This window comes from Ambystoma mexicanum, chromosome 10, assembly GCF_040938575.1.
Source record: "Ambystoma mexicanum isolate Mex_15411 chromosome 10, UKY_AmexF1_1, whole genome shotgun sequence".
NCBI lineage: Eukaryota > Metazoa > Chordata > Amphibia > Caudata > Ambystomatidae > Ambystoma > Ambystoma mexicanum.
Genome location: NC_090932.1, coordinates 683,831,232 through 683,855,315, shown reverse-complemented (window position 1 = coordinate 683,855,315; position 24,084 = coordinate 683,831,232). Strand labels below are relative to the sequence as shown.

At 43.3% G+C, this 24,084-nt stretch overlaps 1 protein-coding gene and 1 long non-coding RNA gene across 3 annotated transcripts in view; one reads left to right on the top strand and one right to left on the bottom strand.

Moving 5' to 3' along the window:
• The window catches only part of GK5 (glycerol kinase 5), an 831,314-nt gene that overhangs the window by 536,637 nt on the left and 270,593 nt on the right, over positions 1–24,084 (bottom strand). For both annotated transcript variants that reach the window (XM_069618275.1, XM_069618276.1), the window contains one exon: positions 5,075–5,168. In XM_069618275.1, coding sequence (XP_069474376.1) covers positions 5,075–5,168 — 94 coding nt within the window. The remainder of the gene's footprint in view (positions 1–5,074; positions 5,169–24,084) is intronic.
• Positions 1–24,084, top strand: part of LOC138491643 (uncharacterized) — a 306,564-nt gene that overhangs the window by 90,427 nt on the left and 192,053 nt on the right. The window lies entirely within an intron of this gene.

The window sequence follows — 24,084 nt, the reverse complement described above, 5'->3', positions numbered from 1 at the left end:
AATACTGTGTACATGGGAAGTCACCCACTCACTCACTTTGGGCTTAGTCGTACGTTCACTCACTGAGTGCAATTGCTTAGTGAGGGCACCTTTGGCCTGTAAGCCTCGGAGTGGGTCACAGAATAGAGCATGAATGAAGAGTGAGCAGCCATGCAGACAGGAAAGCAGACAGAACTTACATGAGCAGTGCACATGCGGTTGTAGCAAGTGAGGGCAATCACTAAAAGGTGTGGCAGCTGTGAAGGCATCAGGAAGTAGACACAGACAACTGAGGAAAGTGTGAGATACAAACTTTTATTTAAAATCTCAAAAGACTTGGACTAAGGCCTATCTTGCCCTATGCTACACTGGGATTTCCCTACCTAACTAAAACTAAGGATAGTCTGTGTCAGGCAGTTCAGAGCAAATTCCTGTCTGTGTCTAAAACATATACTTGCCCTCACATCTATTTGTACAAACTGTGTAGGGATGTCAGCATCAAATGGAAAAGTGTTCAAGCAAAGGTTCAGAGCTTGTTCCAGCTATAGGGTGGAAACTTGACTTTTAATTACAAAGGGTTCCCTTCCCCACACTTTCAAGTCTCTCACTGGTTTCACAACAACACCATTCCTCCGGACTCTTCCCCGCTTTCAGTTCACAGTGCACAAGCTTCTCTGGATATTCAACCATAAACCTATAGATGAGTCAAATGGCTTGTCTTTAGTGGGGTGCATTCGGTCTAGGTGCAGTTTTCAGACCACACGGTCTACCCATTACAAACCATGCAACTGACACACCTGATTGGCTTCTTTTCCATGGTCACTCAACCACTGCTTCAGCTCAACAGTGGTATTGAACTTATATTTTTACAGTTCTCTTCAACACTGGTTTTGCCACCATTCAGCTTTTTCAGATTGTCACACTTTCTCTTAGTGTTGCCACAGTTTCAAAGTATACAGTTCCTCTTTTCCTTCTGGCTCTAGACAATATTTGCTTTCTCTCAATTTGTACAATTCACAGTGCTTTATATTCATTACCAATGCTTGCTTTCTTAGTTTTCATTATTCATAGTTCCTTTGTTACAGGAAATGCTTTTTCTGATTTCCACTCATGTGGCATTCATTCAATATTACTTTCATTTGGTTTGATATTCAAAATTGCACATCATTCATATCCAAAACAACGTAACTGCAAATTCCCAGTTCACTCTTCTTCTGGGAATTTGCACCCTGCTCACAGGCTTCTGATTCAGATTCAGGTTTCCTGTTTTCTTGTCCCTTCCGCAGCCTTTCCACTTTTACTACAGTTCCATATTCACAAACCGCATCAAACATCAGTGTTTTCGATTTCTGAACAGGCAATCACATTGCCTCTGCTGTCGCTCGTTCGCGAGCGCTCGGACCTTCCCTCATCATGCGGCTCGCACAACTGCATCCGGGAGTCACTCAGCCTCGCTTGACTCACTGAGTACGCTGTCCTTGTGTGCCCTTCTCCACTCGGTTTTTAGTGGCTGCTGCTACTCTCAGCCCGGTAACCCCCTCTACCTTGGTCTCCCACAATTCTGGCTACCGGAGAGGGAGCTAGAGGTTGGCAACCTGGCCCTGCCACCCGAGACCTTCCGACAACGCCAGCCACAGTCTCCTTCTGATGCAATGACGCTGCTGCACCTCTGCGTTTCGGACACACGTCTCCCTGCCTTCATCTCCGGCTTTTCCATCTGCACGCAATCCACAGGCGATCTTGATCTCCTTTGCAAGCTCTTCATTAGCCTCACCTGAGCTGCCATTTATACCGCCCCTCTGACTTGAGATGCAAGTCATTCACAGTTTCAAAATGGTCTTGGTACCCAGCATCCCTCTTCCTCATCCCAGTACAAGAGTGGTGTTTTTGTATGTCCGAGTTCATAAAGTTTGAATACGAGTTCCTACATGGCCTCTTCCTCGTCTCAGTACCATAGTGGTCTACATTGGGAGATGGTTATCTAATACAACAGAGAAGGGATTGGAAATATGCCATAAAAGGCTGGAGCATGTTTGATTCCCGATGAATGGGGGATACCCTCATCCCCACTCCCAAGTCTGCCCCCAGATGATCCTCCCTGGCATATCCACCCCCAGGGTCAGGATCCGAAAGCAACAGCCTTTCCCTCGTCACCTTGGGGGGACATTTTGGGGAAAGAAGTGAGGACGCCCTCAGATTCCGCACACAGATGAGAACTTGGGAGCAGCAGCCAAAGTGAACTATCAGAAGAGACCCAACACCTCAATACATGCAAGGTAAAAGTGCATGTATACAGGCAGTAGATGGAACCAGTTAACCTACACTGATCACACAATCTTGTGTAATGATGGGGGGAAAATCCCAGCCTTCAGCAGAACGGACATGCCGGGAAATCCTGCGCCCAAAAACAGAAGCATCCAGGTAAATGACAAAGGCCTGTTTTTAGTAATAATCCATATAAAACAGCAACAGCAAATAACAAGAAAAATCCACGCTCTCGTCGGTCTTAGGCTTGACAACAGTTTATAAACACGACAACTGACATCACACTGTAATCTCAGTTGTAAAAACCTACGGGAAGGAAGCATTGGTTAAGAGAATCATCTATGTATTTAATGCATAAAGGTTGGTCTTCTCATTGGTCATTTTCTATCTGAAACTAGCTCTAATATTGATAAAGGTGAATAAATGTCATCTCTACACTACTGGATTGGCTAGTGCAACAATTATAAGGCAGCATTATTCGAGCATTGGAATAGTTTGCACTGGCTTTGCCAACCTTAACTATTTGACAGTTCATCAGCACATGAGCAACAATACTGGTAAGGGGAGCAACATTGAGGTGCTGCTTTTCCTAATTATAACTTACCATCTCTAATTTCCTAGGCCACAAGCCAGGACTTTTAGCTTTGAACTTGGCTTTGTCTTTTATCTTTGTTCTTGAGAATTGAAGAGAGTGAAATTCTCAGTTTATCAGTTTCTGGAGCTAATGAAGAGCGACAGTTCTCCAACCATAAGACACGTGTGAGGAGACCAGGTTTAGAATTATTTTGATCATCTTTTACAAGGATTTTAGCCTACTTTACTGTGGGTGTCTTTACCCTTCCTGTCTGCTAGAGACGCGTTTGAGCTACTTTCCTTCCAATATTAAGTCTTAATTAACGAGCACGTGTTTTTTTTTAAGGGCTGTTTGTTTACTTAATCTAAGAGAAAAGTGCCTTGCACTTGGGAATTATTACCTTCTGTTCTCCTCTGTGTTAGTCCGAACCTCCCTTTTCTACCATAACCTTGGCAGGAGTTGTGCAGCTGCCATCAGGTCTGCTCGGGTCTGTGCTTTTAACTAATTCAGGGAGCCTGCTTATCCTCCAGCTTTGAAGCTTCTTCGATGCTTCCCATTCGCTCGAACTGGGCTATGCCGTCCATTTTACCCAAAATGGCCACTCGTTGCTGATGCATTTCTGCATTAAGGAAGCATTGTGTATTCTTGTGTGTCTTGCTTTTCAGCATATGCGTCGATTATATGTCTTCTAGTGTCTATTGGATGCAGGAAACATTTGCCTAAATGCAGTTTGACCTAACCTAATGGTGTATCTTCGTGGTGAGTGTATGTCTGCTTCGTGTCTAATGCATCAACTTGTGTCTTTGTTTTCATCATCTTTTCGTTACAGCAGGTCCATTTCTGCTAGAACTTGCAGATTCATTTATTCTTTGATCGCTACGGGGTAAGTTCAGTGGGCTTGTCTCAGTGAGTACCGTCTCTTGTACTTGCAGTATGACAGCAGAGAAGGGGCTGAAGCCCTAAATGATGCACTCCTTTCATTCCTATAGTACAGAGGCGGGGAAGGGGCTGATGCTATGACTGATGCATTCATCGCTCTCTCAACATTTGGGATGATGGGGGAAAAGTCCTACCAATTGGAACTCTTGCTAGAACAATGTAACAAAACCCAAATAGAAAAAGAGGAACAAAACCCTAGGCTGAATGGGAATGAGGGTGGGCTTCCACAGAGTTGGCCTAGTAGCAGTGGGCAGAGCAGAACAAAAAGAGTTTAACAAGAAGATGTGGGTAATCCAACAAGGTACATTAAGAGTTAGCTTAGTCTTGTAAAATGGAGAAGGAGCCTACTGGCACCATTGACCCAGACGGTGGCAAAAGTCAAAGAATACTGAAGTGAAAAAGAAACAGAAGGGTACTGGGGCTCTAATCCAGATCCTGAGTGTAGCTGTAAAGCCACCAGAGCGGAAATTAAGGCAATAGACTTGTATGTCTGGGACAAGCTTGTAGAGGGCTCAAGCCCAGGAAGGCGACCGCTGGCTGGAGAAGTTATAGATCAGTGCAGTGTGAAAAGGATCCAGGTCGTCCGGGGGTGGTGCGGGGGGGAATGGTACCCAAGGAGACTCCTGGAGCAGGAGGGAGAGTACTGCACAGTCTTGCTGCTGTCAGAATTCAGAGCCCATGAGAGCAAGGGGGAAATCTTTCAAGGTCTACAATAAGCGTGTCATACAGCCAGAGATTCCATGAGGTAGGCTTATCTTAGGGATCGTAGAAGTAAAGAAGCGCGATGGGGGGGTGGGGGGAGGTAGGGGAGTCTTTAAAACACCTTCAAATGGTGAGTGCATTAAAGGACGGTTTCGTGTGTGAATGCTCCAGAACTGTGTAGTGATTGGGACAGGAATTGGACAAAGGTGATTGGGGCATCTTTGCTGAGGCACCTGTCACTTTGATGCACTCCTCTATCCTGACACTTATCAGAGAATCTCCTCTGTGTTGCTTCTCAAACTCCTATAGGTATTCCTCAACTGCTCCATACAGAGTAAAAAGAAAGGGAGTGAACTAGTCTCATGTGCCACATGCTCTGTTGCATCTAGAGAAAAGACGCAGACATTGCAAAGATAGTAAAGGCATAGTTGATCACAGGTTGGTGGCTCAATGACCAAAACATCTCATGTTAAGATGGGAGACGTTTCAGTTTAACTGGGTCTTGTTAAAAGAGAAAACTGTAAAGTTTAACAAGTGAATTCAGTTACTTCAGTGACAATGCATTCAACACACAAAATATGGAGAAATTAACATCCTGTACAGATAAAGTCTTACCTTCAGCAAAATAGAATTATTCCAGGAATTCACTAGCTCAGATGCTCTAAGGTCTTGCCAACTTATGAAGTTATGAAAAGGATGCCCAGTTTTCCTAAGAAATAATTAAGGAAAATTGTCATCTTTGCTCATACTGCAATACAGTTAACAGAAATCGAAAGTATTTTAATATTGCGCTATCCATATCTATACAAAATACTAGCCACGTTCACCACAGCAGCACTAGACCGTCTACTAGCACATGCGTTTCGTTTCACTAATAACAGTGCTGCCAGAGGGCTGAGGGTTAAAAGGGACAATCAAGTCAATGAGTCCTGGAGGGACAAACAGAAAGGTAGCTGAAGGTTATGGCAAAGCAGGGTGGTACATTCCGTCAACAGTATCTCATCTGAGAAGGTGCCAAGAAAGTTGAATGAGTCATGCCAATACCTTATTGTAGAGACGCCCGGGCTGTGGGCAGGATTACAATATGCAAGCTAACCTGAACTTTGGCCCACCAATGGTTGGTTCATTCTGCGAGGTTAGTAGTGTAGATATGACTGTGAAAAAATAGGCAGGTTCAAGCATGGAGCAGAACATGGTTGGAGTGACTGCAGACACTGAGAACCACTATTCATCGGTGCAGAGGACTACTAGGTTAAGGAACACAAACAGAAGGTGTTTGTCTATTTTGATCATGGCCAACGCTATAATAATTTTGCTGGTAGAAAACCTGAAGGCTCTCCCAATTATCTTTCCAAACCCTCCTTAGATCTCCATTGTGAGGGCTTTCTGCAAATATGTTCACCTTCATCCAGTAAAAACTGCGCATCTTCAGCATATTTAAAACACTGGTCTCTTAAATCTAGGTAAACTCCATGGCATCCCTTCACTTAAGCGACGAAAATGTGTGCAGGATCTTTATAGAGGGGAAATGTGGGCTTGCCGCAATTGCTGTATAATGCTGTCACAAAATAACAACAAATCTGCCAGAGTACAGAAGTGGTTAGTGGCTAAACTCCCAACTACTAAACCAGCAGTGATCCGAAGCGTAAAGATGAAACGGGCACAACCTGGTAATGTATACCTACTTTACCTATTTTGGTAGAGCAGGCTGTATCTTTAGAAAGGGTGCAAGATGCTAACAGCAACAACCCAAACAGCAATACTACAAACACTCGAAAATAAAGGTGAAAATATAGAGACTATTAAACAGTAAAAAGTCAAATAACTAGAAAAAGCCACCCCTGTAAAAGAAACAGGGCATGCAGACTTCTGTGAAAGGTAATCGGTAGATGAGCAGGGGTGATAAGGCAATCAAATTGGGAAACAATATCTATGTTGAATGTTCTTAAAGAAAAAGGTAGATGGAGGCTTAAAAATCACTATGGGCACAAATGTGGACGAGGACCTCTTCAGGGCACCTTTATTCTTGTTTTCGAGGGTTGAACAGTTTCTTGCTGTATAAGCTGCTGACGAGACAATATCAAAAAATTACAAATCCCACTGGTTTTTCAGCATTAAGTAGGTCTGATGGTGAAGTCTCCCAAAAGGGACGAGACAGCGAGATGATATATTCAAACAGTTGGAGCAGCGGTCAAGCCAGCAGCAAGATTATGGCTTCTGCTGAGTTGAATTGGTGTTGGCAAAGGCAAGTTAGATGGTTTCCAGAAAGTGGAGCCAGTGCTCAAACAGCTGCTCCCAAATCATCAAGCCTGCGGTCTGGCTGCTCAAGATGGTCCACGGCAATGGGACAAGCCGTCGTCTGGATGGCAAGAAATGCAGCAAGCGGTTTGAAGCAGCAAACAGTGTCAAAAGCTGCACCACGGGTCCTGTCGTGGCTTGAAGTGCAGCTTGAAAATATCGCTTTGCAGTAGAACAGGATTCCAGCAACTTCTGGATTGCTGGGAGTCCAATTCCAGGAGCTCAAGAACAAGGTAAGTCCTACTGTTTTGCATTTTCACTTCAGGGTGCTTGGCTGGGTCCTACAAGGGATTCTTCACCTTCAGTGAGCAGGGTGCTAGTTCAAATGCTGACAGTAGTGAGGTCTTAGTCCAACAGTAGTCACTCCCACTGTTCCATTCGGGGATGGTTGGGGGACAGAGCGCTGCATTGCCTTCTGTCTTCCCCTCTATGGCAGAAAACTTTGAAGTAGCCAGCAATTCCAACAGGAGTCCAGTGGAACTGCCTGGTCTTTGTATGATTCCAAAGAACAAGAAGGTGCCCCTCTACATTTAAAGGCAACATATGACAGGCGAATGATGCCAAGCAAGCCTGCTGTAACAAGTCCAATCCCTATGGTTGTAACAGTTGTACTTTGTCTTAGGACATCACACCCAGACACCTTGCCTGCAGGAAACAGGGGAGAGAGATAACATGTCAGAATCCTTTTCAGCTCACCTCTCCCTTCGCGCAAATCTAACTCTGCCCCTTCTCAGGCCCGTAGACTTCAAAATGACTCGAGTAGTCAGCACCCTTTTGCGGGAGTGGATTTATTATGTCTGTGCTGCCTTTGAGGAACTGGTTCCCAGAAGGACTCCTGTGGAAGATGTATGTGATCTGGGGGAAGGTATTACCCTTCCTGCAGTGGAATCAAAGGAAAAAGCATCCTGGCCATTGCTCCATATGGCTCTAGTGGAGACTGTCAGACTAGACACTAATACACAACAGTCCTGTCACAGCTGCTGTCCTGCTCAAAGAGCGAACCTTAGAGTGATTTCTAATTGCTCTGACTTTATTATTGTGTGATTCCAGAAGCCACTATGCCAACCCAGGCAAGACATATTTATAGATTTACATGCCACCAGATCGACTAGATCACATCATTATTATAATTTAGATCAGAGGTGCAGATTGCAAAAAAAGCAATTTCTACCTGCAGGATCTTAGGAATGCGCATGCAAACTTTGAAACTCTGGGCCAGTTCAGAGCTGGTGCTGAGTGTGCCAGGAGGCGTCCCAGCAAATGCACATGTGTGCACTATCATTTTGTACTGCAGCATTTGGTGGTTGATTAGCAGAGCTCAGTTTCAGAAACACAATTATCTGCATCATTTTAGTATGAAAAACATAAAAGCTTGGGCTGTTCCGCCCTCACCAGATGGAATTCTGTCACAAATGCACGGAGGATCTTTATGGAATTGTCTTCATATTATTTAACACTAGCTGGGGTACCCAGTGTTGCCCGTGTCCTGATCGAGTGGTGTCTCAGGTGCCCTGGAGGATGTTGCTCTTGTCCTCATCGGCAAGTCTAGCTTCAGTTTGCTCTGGCATCTCATTTGCCCTGGAGAAAGTTGCTCTTGTCCTCTGGTCAGCAAGTCATGCAGCTGTTTGTTGTGTTTCAGAAGCCCTTGATATTGATTTTTCGCTTTGCATCAGATGGAGCTTTTCCAGGTGATGTTTGTTTTTTGTGCGCCATGTTTCAGTCACGTAATGGCTTCAGCACATTTGAGAAAATGTCCGAGAAAGATTGATTGATTGTGCTCTCTTCTCTCGAACCTTGCCATTTCCAATAGTTCGAGTTGCGGGATATAAATAAATTACATTTTGTTTGTATTCCCTTTAAAATACTTTAACACTTTTGAACTGTATACAGTGGTAAAGAAATTTCAAAGCAATAACCAATCGAACATTTAGCTTCAGACACTTTTTCAAATTTTGCCTCCTTCTAGTACCAACTTTAGTGAATCGGGGTAGGCATCAGTAAATGAGGGTGTCTTCGGCGTGAATTTTTTGCATCCAAACAGACTACAATCTTGCCCCTGACAAATGAGGAATCCATGCAAAACTTGGTAGCAGTGGGTTCAACGGAGTGGAATTGTTTAGCCGACAAACATACACAACACACACATGCATGCATACATTCCGCTTTATATGTAAAGATTGGACTGTGCAGGGATCAAAATATGAAGTTTATGGGCAGGCGCCAAGAGTGGCCCTTTTGTATCTGACATGCAAACTATAACTTTGTTGATAACACAAGACCCATTACGTTATAGGTTTCTTCTGAATGTACGCCATTACACAACTTCCCAAATAAACACATACCTATTTGACATTAATTCTGTGTATCACACAAAATGACCTAGGAGTCAAATGTAGCTCCCGGTAGCTGTTTGAGTCAAGCCAGTCATGCTCCCCTAGGCTATTTCGAAGTGCTAAATAGCTCCCAGCTATTTCGAACTCTGCTGCAGTAGTGCGACTACTACTAGCCCATGTACATTTCCATGCTCAAAACAGGAATGGATTACATTTTATTACAATGACAAAACCGGGCATACAGATTATCTAAAATACTGCATGTGTTTCTGCAGTAAATTTACCAGTGGTACTGCAGTAAACTCCCAATACTGTGGAAAACCTCAGATTTCCCAGTACAGTTAATCATCACAGCAGAAATCTGGGGAGAAAAACTGACAGCCTCCCAACAAAGCGCTTGGTCAAAGCAGCACGAGATTGTAATTCTGATCTTAGGAACATCCTCTGAAAACTCTGCCCAACATTTTAATCAAGGCCCTGTTGGCCCCCCTCTTAGTACACACTCTGTTCACAAGAGCAATGCTTACTCATAGTTCTTAGGTCCACAGAAGACGTCTACACAGGCATGCACTCCCACTTCTTGGGGCTCAAAAGTGAAATGCCATTCCAACCATCACATAAATTATCTGATCATCTGAGATTTCACCAGTCCCTAAAAACGATTCCCTTTCCCTGAAACTATGTTCCCCGCGTCGCAGGGTAGGTTTTGTTTGGTTGGTTGCTCCAGCGCAAGATGCCTCTCTTAGAGACATAAGCTGGACTCTACAAATCAAATCGTATTGTCACAGCCTTCAGGGTGTAAAACGTAATTCTGAAAATTCATAGACAAAAATGTTGCATCGATTAGAAAATAAGTGATTCCCACAAAGTTCGGACAAAAACATTTTTGGTGCATTAACCCATGGAACTATATTGTAACTGGTATGGATGCACTGCTACTAAATGCCACACCAGTGCTCCCAACTCGGGAGACGCATGTATTTTTTGTCATGGGGAGTGTGAGCTAAATACAGTGACTTGGGTTTGGTACATGGAAAATATATTCTATTGGCCTTTTTTAGGATTTTGCACAAACTGGGGATTGGGAGTACGGTTTAAAAGTGATTTGACCTTCTCCAAACTTGCAGATTTACTGACATAACTGATGAACTTTTAGAGAGGGTCACCCTAGAAATCAAGGTTTGAGTCGTGAAAAACTGCTTTATTAAAGCAAAACGTAGAGCGAGTACTAGCTTTTCCAAAGAAATGGCACAAACATGCGGTTTTAGAGAGACAGTTTTGGTTAAAAACATACAATGTTCACATTTGTGTTACTGGCAATCCATTTTGGTTATCTTGCAGTACACAGCATCACAGTTTTAAGAATAAGTTCATGCTTTATAACTAGGTGCAGGATTCTCGAGGCCCGGAAGCCTCACAGGTTTTCAGGATATCCCTCATTAATATTCATGAGAATAAAAATTGCATACATTTAGAAACATAGTATGCAAATCTATCTCATGAATATTAATGAGTGTTATCCTGAAAATCCAACATATTTCCGGCTCTGGAGTTGCACATCCCCGGTGTATAGCAATCAAAGGGGAAACTGAGGTACTGCACAGTGTAGTACTTATGTTATTCCCAGAATCAAGTCTGAAGAGTGATCAGCACCAGCAATGATTCAAGAATGAGTATTACGCTTTCAGGCAGGTTTCCATCTACTTACAACACTGATACTGGCAGTGACTGCACACTTGAAAGTATTGAACTCAAAAGGAAGAAGGGCTGAGTCGGCACAATAGGGTTCATCTTGGGAGGTACAGTCTCATCTCATGTGAGAGCAGAGTACCTAACAGGTCTTGATCAAGGGCATACAAGATTAAGCTATGTTACACTAATGTTGTATTAATTTCTTTCCTTCCAGAACGGATTATTTCCGAGCAGCAAAACTAGGCCCAAACGTCATTTATCACGGCCATACAAGATGACAGGGTTACAAATGCATGCTGTCAAGGCTCCCTATTTCATCTGGCAGGTTGCAAAAGATCCATTGCTTCACCTAGTTGCTAACAAGAAATGCATGAGCTCAGATGGTTACGTTTGATACTTTTTAACTTTATATTACAAAGGTTTACATAGAAATGTATTTGGTCAGAAAGGCTGGCTTGAATTTCCTTTTCACATTTTGACAATCTCTTGAGGCAGTGTACGACCGAAGGTTTCAGCAAGAGATATCACACGTACCCAATCAGACTGTCAGAACTGGCTCAGACCATCATTAATTATTTATGTCTATTGTACCAGTGCAGCAGAGTTAATGCCTGAAAGAAATCGGTCAGATTCAAGGTTTCACTAGACCAATGAATGAATACCTGTCAGCTTTTCTTTCAACCTATGGGAACAGCGCCGAATCATGAATCATCTCTTCCTCACGTTTAGTATTTCAGAAATTAAGTTTGAACTCCCCGAGGAAAAACTGTTAAGAAAGTAGAGAACTAAATCGCTCAGTGCACCATAGTTACTTAAATGTGTTCAGCATTTGAAGAACACCAGTGCACTAGAACAGAGAAAGCGGTTCTAAAATTTAGTTGACTGCTTTGTGGCAAGCCAAAGCAATCAATTTTTCATCTGGAACTATTGGGGTGTTTTTAAGGAATCCAGTCTGTCAAAATGGAGCTCTGTTAACGAAACTGCATTGGAAAAAGAAGTGATTATTGAATAATTTGGCCAAAATAATTAATAAGGACGGAGGATGGTAATGCAAGTAATTCTATACTTGGGTGAGTTTAAATGGCTACAAAATTGAAACCTTTATCCAAACAATCTGAGAAATGTCTGCCCTTTAAATGTCGGCCACTCCTTTTGAATGTGGTCATCTTTATCCTTGACCACCTAAAGTGAAGTCCAGACCAAGCAAAGAAACAGACTAAGCTCATTGCAACCTGGATACTTATTTGGAAGTGGAACAATCTACCACATTAAAAGGGGGTCCAAGAAAATCCTCACCTCTTCAGGAGAACCCCCAGAACCCTTCTATTCTGGAAGCACTAACCAGATTAATTTACTGGGCCAACTGAACAGTGCCACTGGCGAAGGCATCCCTTGTTTGTGACTTGGTAAAGGCCCTGACATAATCAGGTATTGATATTGATATTTTATTTCGATCGTGCTCTTACACAAGTGTTTAAGGTAATGAAGTAAGGGACGATTCAGAGGATCACAAGCACATGGCCTAGGTGGATAGCAACATGGCAGGACCAGGGCCCTGACAAATGAACAGCTGTCGGGGTGGGCCCCCCAAATTATGGACAGTTAACCATAGACTGCACCAGACTCGGAACCTAACAGAGGTAAAATGTGAAGCCACCAACTATGAGTCAAAAAGTGCTTTAAGATGGGTGTCTTAAGACCTTTTCTGAGGAGACAATGGCTCCTCTAATTTTGAGGTGAAGAATAAAATAGTTCCATAAGCAAGCCCCAGGAACACCACAGGTCTTGCTGCCAGTGAACCAGAAGCGACATGGAAACAGACAATCTCAGCGGTCTGGCTAGACAACAGACTGTCATTTTACATTGGAAGTAAACAGGGAAAACACCCTTCGGCGCCCACTGGATGGAGCAGGGGACGTTATCTCTGGGGTGAGGCCAGAGCTGCTTTAATGCAGGAATTTCAAGGCAGGGGTGATATGGCCCCTGGGCTTTACACCCTGGCTGAAGTTCTTTGAACCACCTGCAAAATGTCAAGGGTCGCATCAGGTTCTCTTCACGTCGTGCTCCACCACGTTGGCCCTATGGGATCGTTTGATGTATTCAAAGCACTAATGCTGTGCTGAGGTAATCCCTTATCTGCTTTATGCTCTGTTATTCTTCGTTCCTCTTTCCTCAAGTTCCCTTCCTGGTCCATCCTGCATCGGTCCGGTTTCCTCTTGCCTCCAATGTACCCTCACAGTTGCCCGCCACCCCTGCATTCCCACTTAATGTACCTCTCCAAGTTGTAGCCTTGGAAGTCTTCAGAGGGACTGGCCTTTACTCCCTGGATGCTGGGGGAACTTTTCTACTTCTGCCTCTGTACAACATATCTCAAAATCATCTGAGACCCAATACCAACTTGTGGACTTCAAGAGGTTTTTAATTCAGTGTCGAGAGGTCTAGAGGCATGGTCACGTCCACATTATGTGACAAGTTGAGAACTGGAAGGAAACATCTAACGAGATGCCGCTAGAAGTAGGGTTTTCTGGATATTTAAGTCAGAATCCCTATTCTGGGTATTATAGGGACACATTTTGGGGCACCTCAACATTTTGTTCCCCCCCCTGTCTTTTTTAGGTCCATGGAATCTTTTTTGTTTTGGTGGCCAGTAGGACTTCTCTGGGAGTCCCTGCGTCATTACGTCCCTTTATACCTTACTTAAGATATATGAGTGACCCCCTGCATTGGGGGTTTATAGCCCTGTGTGTGCGTTGGGGTTGTGAGCGCTGAGGAAACCTGCGGGTGTTGGAGGGTTGTGCTATTGGGCTTGGGCTGTCTGGCTAGTCCTTGGATCCTGTACCATGGCAGCTTGACAGTATAGCAGGCAGATGACAAATCCAGTGGGATTAGGATATCAGAAGTTAGTGACTGAAAGAGTTCATCCCCATGGAGAGGAGCGATATCTCATCATCAAAATAAACCTATGCAGATACAGTCATCGAAAAAACTGTACAGCATATTCCAAGCATTTCAAAACTCTAACCAAATATAACAGATATTCGAAATCGCTCAAAATGTCTGACACCAGGCCTAAAAGTATACATAACAATACAAACAATGTTAAAACCGAGACATTCTTCCATCACATTTGGTTCAGTTAACAAGTATAAGAATGCTGGCATGCACTGACAAAAATCTGTGTTTCTCAAGATGGAAAGATGAGATCCAGAGGGTCCTTACCGTGTTTCAAAGAATTCCAGACAGCTGGACTAACTCGAAAAGGCTTTATATCAGAGATCACTAAGGCAAGACACCGTGGGGGATAGGGGCTGAGGAGGAAATGGGAGCGAGACCTCCAGATGGGGCTACAAGAAGGGGGGTGGTCCATGCTATGCAGAATGGCTTACAAGACATCTGTTTCTTTCCAATAGAAGCTACATGGCCTGAAGATACCGCATAGATGGCAATATGATCTTAAACAGTTGTCCTAGCTGTTCCCTACGCTGAGCTCAGTGTTGGAGGAAGTGTGGAGAGTTGGAAATCTTCTGCCATGTGTGGGGGGGTTGTGAAAAAGCACAGGAGTATTGGAAAGAGGTATAAGAATGGATCAAAGACCTACAGGGGTTCTCTAGGAGGATGTGTCAGTCTAGAAAAATTGATACCTCTCATGATTGACGGCAAACGTATTTTGGTGGCCGTGGGCCAACCGTCTCATGCACGATATGATAGACATATAGGTTTCCGAGTTTACCAATGAACGACCATTTTGATGTAACAAGGATCGCCATTTTGTTTTCTAACAATTGCTCATTGCTTACTGTTCTTATTGCTTCGCAGCACATTTTTCTGCTTACACTGCTCGACTCTTAAACATTGTTGTCTGAACGTGAAAGGACAAGGCCGCAGGGCCGCGAGGCTAACAAGAGTTCGTTGAAACACAACGTAGGCAGCGCCAGGAAAGAATGCCCGGCTCCCTCCCGAATGTAGCCTTGAAGCAGAGCTGCAGGGCATTTAATCATTTCGCAGCTGCCAGCCAGTCTTGTTATATGGTAGGATATGTTAGACTAAAGCAGCTAAAAGCCTGAATTATGCTCTTCCTACGGCCCCCCCTTTACTGAGTCCTGTAGAGCGTGTCGGCTCCCAGGACACGAATAGCACCTCATAGATAGCAAGGTCTGGAATGTGACTCTTCCCCCCTATGTAGCTCGCTTCCAAAGACAGAAGCACTGTGTTCTGTTCAAGAACTGAAAGATGCCTCCGCACTTGCAAATTGCATTTTGTTACTAGAATAGATATTTGAAGGTGTCATAATTGTCAAAAGTGTCCATCATCACACCGAGTTCAAAGAAACCCAATAAAGCGGGGGTGTTAAACATGTCATAGCTGATTGTATGATATGCATTTTGTATATATGTAACTGATGTACATAATTCACTCTCTTGCGTCCCTCGAGGTCTAGAGATGCACGTCGCGGGGCGTGAGACCGAGTTGGCCAACTGAGACTATTTGCTTTGCAATAAACCCTAGCCTTGGGAATACAACCTTGTGTCTGGCTTATCTATCGTGTATGGTGACTTGCCTTGTTTCCATAGACGTAAGGGACCCCTAGGGGCCCCTTTCAGATGCACCTGTTACTAGTGCTCTTTGGCCTACAGGAGGAGGAGGGAGTGAGAAGCCATGTGCCACACAGGATACATTTCCTTTTGCTGGTAGTGAGAGCATGTGTGGCAACACACTGAAAGAGGGAAAATCTATGTTCAGAAAAAGATATCTATGAAATAGAATCTCACAAGGCTGTTGCATAGTAACGCGAGTGACGTTGAAACGTCCTGGACTGCATTCAGGGAGAAATACCCCAAATCAACTTTATGTAATATGTAGATGATCTCATGGGACAGTCTTAGACCTGCAGCGAACAGGAAGGTGAAGGCACCCCGGGGAGGTTGGGGGCGGAAACAAATTCTTAGAATGTATGGAGGTCTGAAATGTGGATTTGTTGATTTGGAAAGAACTGTTGTTTAATGAAATATTGCAATAAAAAGATGTTATGCATAAAAAACCTCAGAGCAGCATATTAAGACATGGAGCCTCATCATGAGTTTGGCGGTAACCCTTAAATGCGGCGGTAACGCTATTACATTTAAGGGTCTGCCAAATCACGGGCTTGGCGGATTTACCCCCAGCTCTGAGCTAGGAGCAAATCCGCCGCGATTGTGCCGATTTTGGCGCTATTACCGCCGGCGGTAATAGCACCAAATTGGGTCCAACGGGGAATGGGAAATTCTAGAATGGGCCCAATGGGGACTTACCGTTCTGCCAAACCCGTGATCCGGCGCTAATAGCGCCAAAGGGGTTTGGCGGTAGGGCTAATAGCCTTGTAGGCCAACTCATGATGAGGACCATGAGCTACATTGCGGGAGGTATATGGATAAGGGCACGGCAGGTTTCTGTCCCCTGCCTGTGTCCGCATCGTGCTTAATGATGACAGATCCCTGCTCTCCCACCCCTCCCTTTTCTCTGCTTTGTGTTAGTCCTAAAAAAGAGGCTTGCAATATTTCCAATTCTTGAAATATTTGGCTTTGGTTTGATGAGCATTTTATTCAACTTCACAGGTCAACACATTAAAAATAACAACATTAATTTCTGTTAGAAAATGAAGAGGTATAACTATAAAACACCTGTCAGATTTTCATTTCTGAATAATACCTCATTGAAATCTAGTTATGAGGAAACACTTACAACTCAATGATGAATGCTGTGACGGAATTTGGACTCACCCCGAGACCAATTATCTTCTGGATTTCATTGCATTTATTGGATTCAAGTAATCTGACTGTTTTTTGCTGAATGTTCTCTTTGGTCACCATTCCTCCTACCTGGCTTTGACCATGCATTGATACACTACTTTCAGATTTCTACACCTGGAAGACATACACCTATTCCTGGCTTATCTTACACCATAAGAGGGGGGTGCCACTGCCTTAATTTAAAAGAAGATATTTTGTTTGTGTGAGACAGATGAAAGAGAAGAGACACAGAAAAGGAAAGGTGAAAAAGGGAGACAGTGAGAGAGAAATTGTGTGTGTTCTTGATAGAACTTGTTCTTTACCTGTAGATCACCTTTAAAAATCTACTGAGAGTGCATACTGTGACAAAGACAAGTGCTTGATTTTATCAGAGGAGGTTGGGAACCCCTATGCATGGCGGGCGGGAAGTGCAGGGAGAAATCCAGAACCAGTCTTTTCCCTTAAGGAAACTTCTAGTGACACTGCCCCCTTTCCAATCACCCGCCCCCTTGTGCCAACAAGTCTCTGTGCAGACCACTAACTGCTCATGCTATGCCTCAAACAGTTGGTCGCCAGTCTCCTCTTATGTGTTTCAGAAAACTGGCGTATGAGCAAATGGACCAGAACGCAGAGAAGAGGCAGGCATGGCCTATCAACTTGTGATTGGTGACAGAGAGCAAAAAGAAATCAAGTCTCCACAAGCCTGCAGATGATCTCTCAGACACCATGACCCCATTACGAGGAGAACGAGAACTCACTTTCCAACGCTGCAACGTTACAGTCATTGCGGAGCTCCCAAATAATTGACAGGTTTGCACAAAAAAACAAAGGCCCTCTAGACCACCGGGGAACGGAAAGGAAGAAACCTCCATTAAGGGACCAACTGGGAGACATCATGAAAAAAAGTCTGACAAACACAAACATGAACATTGACCCTTCAGAGCTGCCAGATTCAGCACATGATGAGCCCGCAAGAGAAAGCGTGTGGGGGCTCATCTCCCTACTCATGGCTTTTTCACTACACAAACACATCCCGGGTGGTTAAGACATGGCCAGAATGGCCAGAGAGAGTTATCCATTCCTGGCAGAGAAAGGGGAATAGAAGCAGAAAAGAGGTAGGGTGGGTTTTTTGTGTGAGGTCAGAGGTGGCGGACCAAGAGACCACCAGAAGGACAGAAGGAGCAGTCGAGTATGAAGGGATTCGTTGCACAGGTGAGGTATTGGCTAAGGAGTGCAATTGGTCCTGCAGTGTTAGTGCCAACTACGCAGAACTGAAATATTAGCCAATACAAACATTTCAGTGAAAAGAAAACCTTTGTTAAGAGACAGTTAAGGTGAAACAATTTATCACAATGAAACCAATAAAATTTGGCCAGTGTTGGAGGTGAACGCAACCTTAACTCCGTGGGTGTTGGAAGCGAAGACTCAGAGTTTCCCTGTTGGTCATTCATTATGCAATTTGATGTCATTACTGATGACATTTCTCATATCATGTATGTGCTCATCAACGAGGGGACTCCGAATTAAGGATGTCATCACTTCCAACAGCCACCAAATTTTGTAGATTTTGTTGCGATAAATTGTTTCACCTTAACTGTCTTAACTGAAGGTCAATGTTTTGTTTGGTATATCTTACCCCACTTATAATAGAAAATAACCAATGTCCCAGTGGCTATGGCCTTCAGCAAACATTTTGACAAGGGAATTTCTAGTATACTTTCAGTAAAGGTATACTACACAAGGTTAATTGGCTGTGATGCTAGTTGATACATTTGTCAGCAAGTCTGTCTAAGGTAAGGCCTTTGTCATGGGTGGCTTGTTCAATTTGTTGAGTAAGTCTGAGAGCGGCCATTGTGTTTTGAATGGTCGTGGCATTATGATCTAAGCTGTCGTGAAGGATGAGGTTGAAATCACCTAGGATGATGATTCTTGTGGATGGTTTAGTGTTTATTGAGAGGAGAAGGGTTATATCTTTGTCAAATGTTTGTAGTGGGCCTGGTGGTCTGTATAAGATGTGCATGGTGGTGGTTGCGGTGTTAGGGTAGGACAGCTTGATTGATAGAAGTGCCCCAGAGGGGAAAGCCTGGTTGGGCAGTTCCCTGATGGATAGGTTAGATTTAGCGATCAGGGCAACTCCACCTCGTTTGGCGGAGGTTCTGTCTTTCCTGTAAATTGCAAATCCTTCCGGTATGCCTAACGAGAGGGCAGGGCCTGCTGCGGGGTGCAGCCAGGTTTCTGTGATTGCTTAAAAAATAAAACATAAAAAATGTTACATGAGAATGTAGGCTATGGGGCTACTAGGTAACCCCCAGCACTCCACATAGGATGGGGTGTGCTGGACCTACAAAGAGAAAAGTTGAGTAAAGTCAATTTCACTTTACTATTCTTGGGGACAAGAACAGGTATTCAACCTTTAAACCTTATGGGAAATCTAAAGGATTTCTCAGTGACAATGCACTGAAGGTGCTGTGTGTCACTATACAAAAATAAGATGCCTAGGAGTTTGTCAAACTCAAAAAGTGAAAACATTCTCCAAATCGGGTCAGAACACTTGAGACAGTGAGAAAAAGGTCTCGCTCACTCCAGGGTAAAAATTTAAGTCCCCAGTCCAGCAAAAGAGCTGGGGATCTCTAAGGTGGGAGGAATTTGGCACTAAAATGGAAGTTCTCCCTGATGGTGCATAAGGCACAATGCTTGATTGGTGATTGAAGCAAAATGTGGTGAAGTCATGACCGAAACAAGTGCATGTAAGATGCAAGCTTGTCTTGCAAGAATACCAACTGGTGGGATTGCCTAGTTGGTATAATTGCGTTTGGAGGGCTAAGTGTGTTGGCGAGTGCAGTCCTGGATGGATGGGAGTGAATGTGCGGCAGTAGTAAATTTTGAATGTTTTTGCCTGAAGGAAAAGGCAATTGAGAATCCTTGATCTACCTTCTGATAGTCTGTTCAAGTGATGGTAGCAGTTATAAGTAAATTGTGACGGTGCGAAGGGAGAAAGCAGGTTAATAAAGTAGGATTTGATGATCAGGATATGAATAAAGCTCTTGGGTATCGTAGGGTCTCCCTCTGTGGGACCAGGAGCTATTACGGATGGAGAGTGCGAAGCGCATTGAGCACAAAGGTGCTCGATCTCAAGCACCTACTGAAAACCACCTTATCACATCACCACGCTTACTCTCTTCTATACACCACCACTCAACTAGAACACAGCGATACTATGGCACATTCGGTATAGCTGTTCTCATACCAACACCTGCCACATACTCCCCATCATCCTAACTAAACACAGCTGGCTGCACACCCGCCAGCCTAGGCATTCTCCTCAGGCCTAACGCAGCCAGAATCAGTCTGGTATCACCCTGCCAGAACGAACACATATTCTCCCAACCACCACACCTACCGCTAAGAAGGAGCTATCATACGAGTGCTACACCTGCTGCACACATATCCGGTGCACACACGCACCTTATGACCAATGTTCCCTCTAAGCTGTGCGCGTGTGCGCTTGCCCAGCTTGCTTCTGGGTGCCGCTCAGAAGATTTTTAGCAGCGCACACAGACAATTCTCCCCTATTCAAAAAGATTTAATAAGGCACAAGCCACAGCAATTACCTGAAATGTTTGTTCTCTTAAAATAAGCAACTAGTCTTGATATTCTGCTAATTTGCATTACACTACTATGCACCTAAAATCCCTAACAGCAAAATACAACAAGAGGTTAAAAACTAATATGAAAAACTGGCTCCATGAATAGAAGAATCTAACCAAGATATGCCTGCAAACATTAACCAAAAAAGTTCCCTCCCCACCCCTGACTTCTAAACCTGACTCTACCCCAATTTTACTGTATCACTGAGAGTAAATTAAGATTCTACCGGACAACCTTGACTCTTCCTCTCTTGACTCTGCGAACGGTTAGCAGACGTGTACCTATATCCACTTGCTTTATGTTTGTTGTAATATGAACAACGTTCACGACCCAGAATTTGTGTTACTCATTGTGCCTTACCAATAGCGTCACCCACACTATATAATCCAACTGCCAGCTCAAATATCGGATACTGACTGTAAGTAAGCAGGCTACTTAGATGTGTAACCAAATCCCATCCTTTCTCTTCTTTGTACATATATTACGCAAGTGCTTTGAAGCGGCCCCTTGTAAGTTAACGCATTATAAAACTCAAATATTAATTTGCCCTCTAATGATTTTGACAAGACAAACGTGATGCTCACCGTCTCCTACTTTAGCATTACTAACATTACCCTATAATTAGAGAGCAACATTGCAATATCATTTACTTAGCTTACAAGGGATAATGGGTATGGACTATGCCTGGGATTACTCGCCCATAGTATCTGGATATTCAGACAGGAAAATGCTTTTCACAAAATCTGCATAGTTTCCAAGGGTTCGGAGTTCCTTTGGTCATAGACCTTCATTCATTATATGGTAACTTGCTTCTATACAAAAACAGTTTCACTGAGCACTTGTATAATACTAGACAATGATATAAGGGTGAGGTATGTTGCAAACAATCTTGTTTGCACTGCAAAAGAATTGTGTACATGCAGAGTCATGATGTTCTTAAAATGCACATCATATGTTAAGGCATTTAAATATGCCTTGCATGCAAACTATTGTGGGTCTGCAAATATCCCAGTGAGTGTTTACTTCTACAACCCCTCACCTTTTACAGTGCTCTATCAACTAGTATTGGAGGTAAGCACAAGGGCCGTGGAAGGGTATGGGTGGAAGCAACACTCCTTGCGGGTGATGAACAAAGCAGCATATTTCAAAGACCAAGTCTGACATTTCGGCAGTACACTGAAGGAAATGTGTTGCGTGTTTGCTAAAGGATAGAAAATTCTAGTACCCATCTAGACAACAGCACCTTCTTTTTCTTTCTATGCTCAACAGCTGTGGGCTTTTCAATATAACCATGAGTTCTCTGTTTGCAGTCTCTAGCATCCCCCTGCATCTTATACACAAGAATTGATAACCAGTATTGATAACAAAGAATTACAGACGAGGGATCCATTTATTTATTTGCATTTTTAAAGCGCATCGAGGCGCTGTTACAGGAATATGTCTCTTAGTTGCGTATTTAATGACGCACTTAATACCAAGAGGTTTCTAAGTGCGGACCCGGGGATCGAATCTGTGTTGCTTCGTGTCATCTTGTTTCCAAGGCGAGCACATTGCTGCTGAGCTATCCTCTCGGGACATAGTTACAGAAGAAGGCACTCAATCAGTTGTATCTCCGATGAATTGATGCACTTCCCTTAAAAGGCATATATGTTTGATTTTCTTCAACAGGTCTCCATAATACACCGCACGAAAGGCTCTTGTTAAATTCTATCTACGCTGTGGTGCGGAAGGGTGGGCAAAACAATACACTTTATTATGTGCCCTGTCATTTCACTCCCTTTGTCAGGGGTACAAGCAGTTCTCTAATCAGATTTTGCTCCCTATTTGGAGTCAAATGATTTTTATGGGAGTAAAAAAGTAATTCGTTTTGCTAATAGGGATACCTTCTGCTTATTATAAGATGTTCTTTCCCCATAACATTCCTTTTGCGATCAGCATTAATATTATTAGAGTTCCTTCTTTCCTATGTCACTGCTCTACTGGTCACTAATTCGAAAAAATATCGGTGGAAGTTTGTGGGTTGAAGCAATGATATGTTCATTGTTTCTCATTTTTGTTAGGCACATTTTCCTTTTTTAGGGAGTAAAAATGCATGGTGCATATGTTTCTTAGCTCGAAGGCTGGTGTTTTCACTACCCCCAGGAGAACGTAATGTGGATAGTAAGCAGAGGCACAGGAACTTTGGATCATCATATTCTAAGGTGCAGTTATTCTGATGCAATTATCATCCTTCCACAAATTATTAGAAGCATGTTCTTCTGGCCCTTGAATATTTTTATTAAAGTGGCACTTGAACTCCTTTCAGCAGGTTTTTGACACATTGCTTTTAATTGCCATTAATCTATCATCAAATGTATTCTGTCTTAGTTTTATAAAAGCCACATCAGCTATGACAAGGGATATGTGTTTTGTAATACGAATGAGTGATTTTCCAGTGGCATAAAACATACAGGGCCTCATTAAGACTTGGGGCATTATCCCGGCATACATCCGCCAGAATACCGCCAAAACGAATTACTGTTACCACCACTTGGTCCAGGGGAATTTCTGCTGGATTACAACTCGTGGTGTTAGTGAAATTTCCCATTAACATTGAGCCCATATTGAGTCCATTGGACTCAATCTGGCTTTTTTGGTGGAATTATCGCAGCAGAAATTCCAATTATTTCAGCGTTGAGTTGGAGGATTTACCTCCAGGATTTTCCTGGAGGCACATACTCCACTCCAGCCCCAAAATCGTCATTTGGTGTAGTGGTAAAGTTGGCGGTAATGGAGTTAATGCCAACTTTACCACTTACCGCCAAACTCTTAATGAGGCTGACATTTTTCTCTGCGTGGATGTAAGTTTGCAAGGTACTGTGGCAGATATTGAAGTCTTGGACTGCTTGATGAGTTTTCTGTATAATCACCTATGACATTTTATTTTAGCCTATGTGTTTGGAAAAAGTGTTGTAAGATTTTTAAAGAATTGTAGTGGCTGGGAAGAGGAAATTCCTTTCCGAACTCTCTTAGGTCGACAGTAGCTCACAAAGGCATTGACCTCATTAGTCAGTTGCGCACATGGAAAATAATGTTCGCACAACAACCAACCTGTTCCGCACATAGAGAAAAATAATTAGAGGGAACATTGCTTATGACTCTCTCTCTCTAGTGACTTGAACTACGGTTCCCGAGGGCGTTCAACCTACCAGCGTCTTGAGATCATACCAATGGTACATAAGGCACTATACAAATGCAAAGTAACATAACATAACATAAAATAAATGATACAATGACATCAATTCCCTCTTCACACTCTATATACCACCTACCACAACCACAGCAGTGTTGTGAGATGGTGTGATTTATTAAATTAAATAAATTCACCTGCACAGTGTGCAGCTTAGTATTGAGGCAATTACATCATCACAACCCACTCTACAATGGGTTCAGGTAACACTATGCCCAGCACCTCATGACCAAGAAGATGCTGCCATCATACTATGTTCTCTTGTTTCGAAGTGAATTATTTCATTGTAATTTACTTTGATGCAGTTACTTTGTGGGGTAGTAATTATTATATGTATATTTAGGGGTAATGGGTATAAAGGTGGAATGGGACGGGGAGTTGGAGTGGGTAGGTGGGTATGGGGGAACCCCCTTTTTCTATAAAAAAAAGAATGAAAAAAACTCTTACTGCATCGAAGTGAATTACAACAAAGTCATTCACTTTGATGAAACATAGATCCGTTCTCTGCAAATCACTACTGCTGCTGGGAGCTTGGTCAGTATTTATCAAATATCAAAGAAAAGACATATTGAGAATACAGCAAATCACATCAGCGTTCCACCAGTTCCAAAGGCACTAGGCATTATGCATCATTATAGAACCTAGGGCCCTCGGATTTAC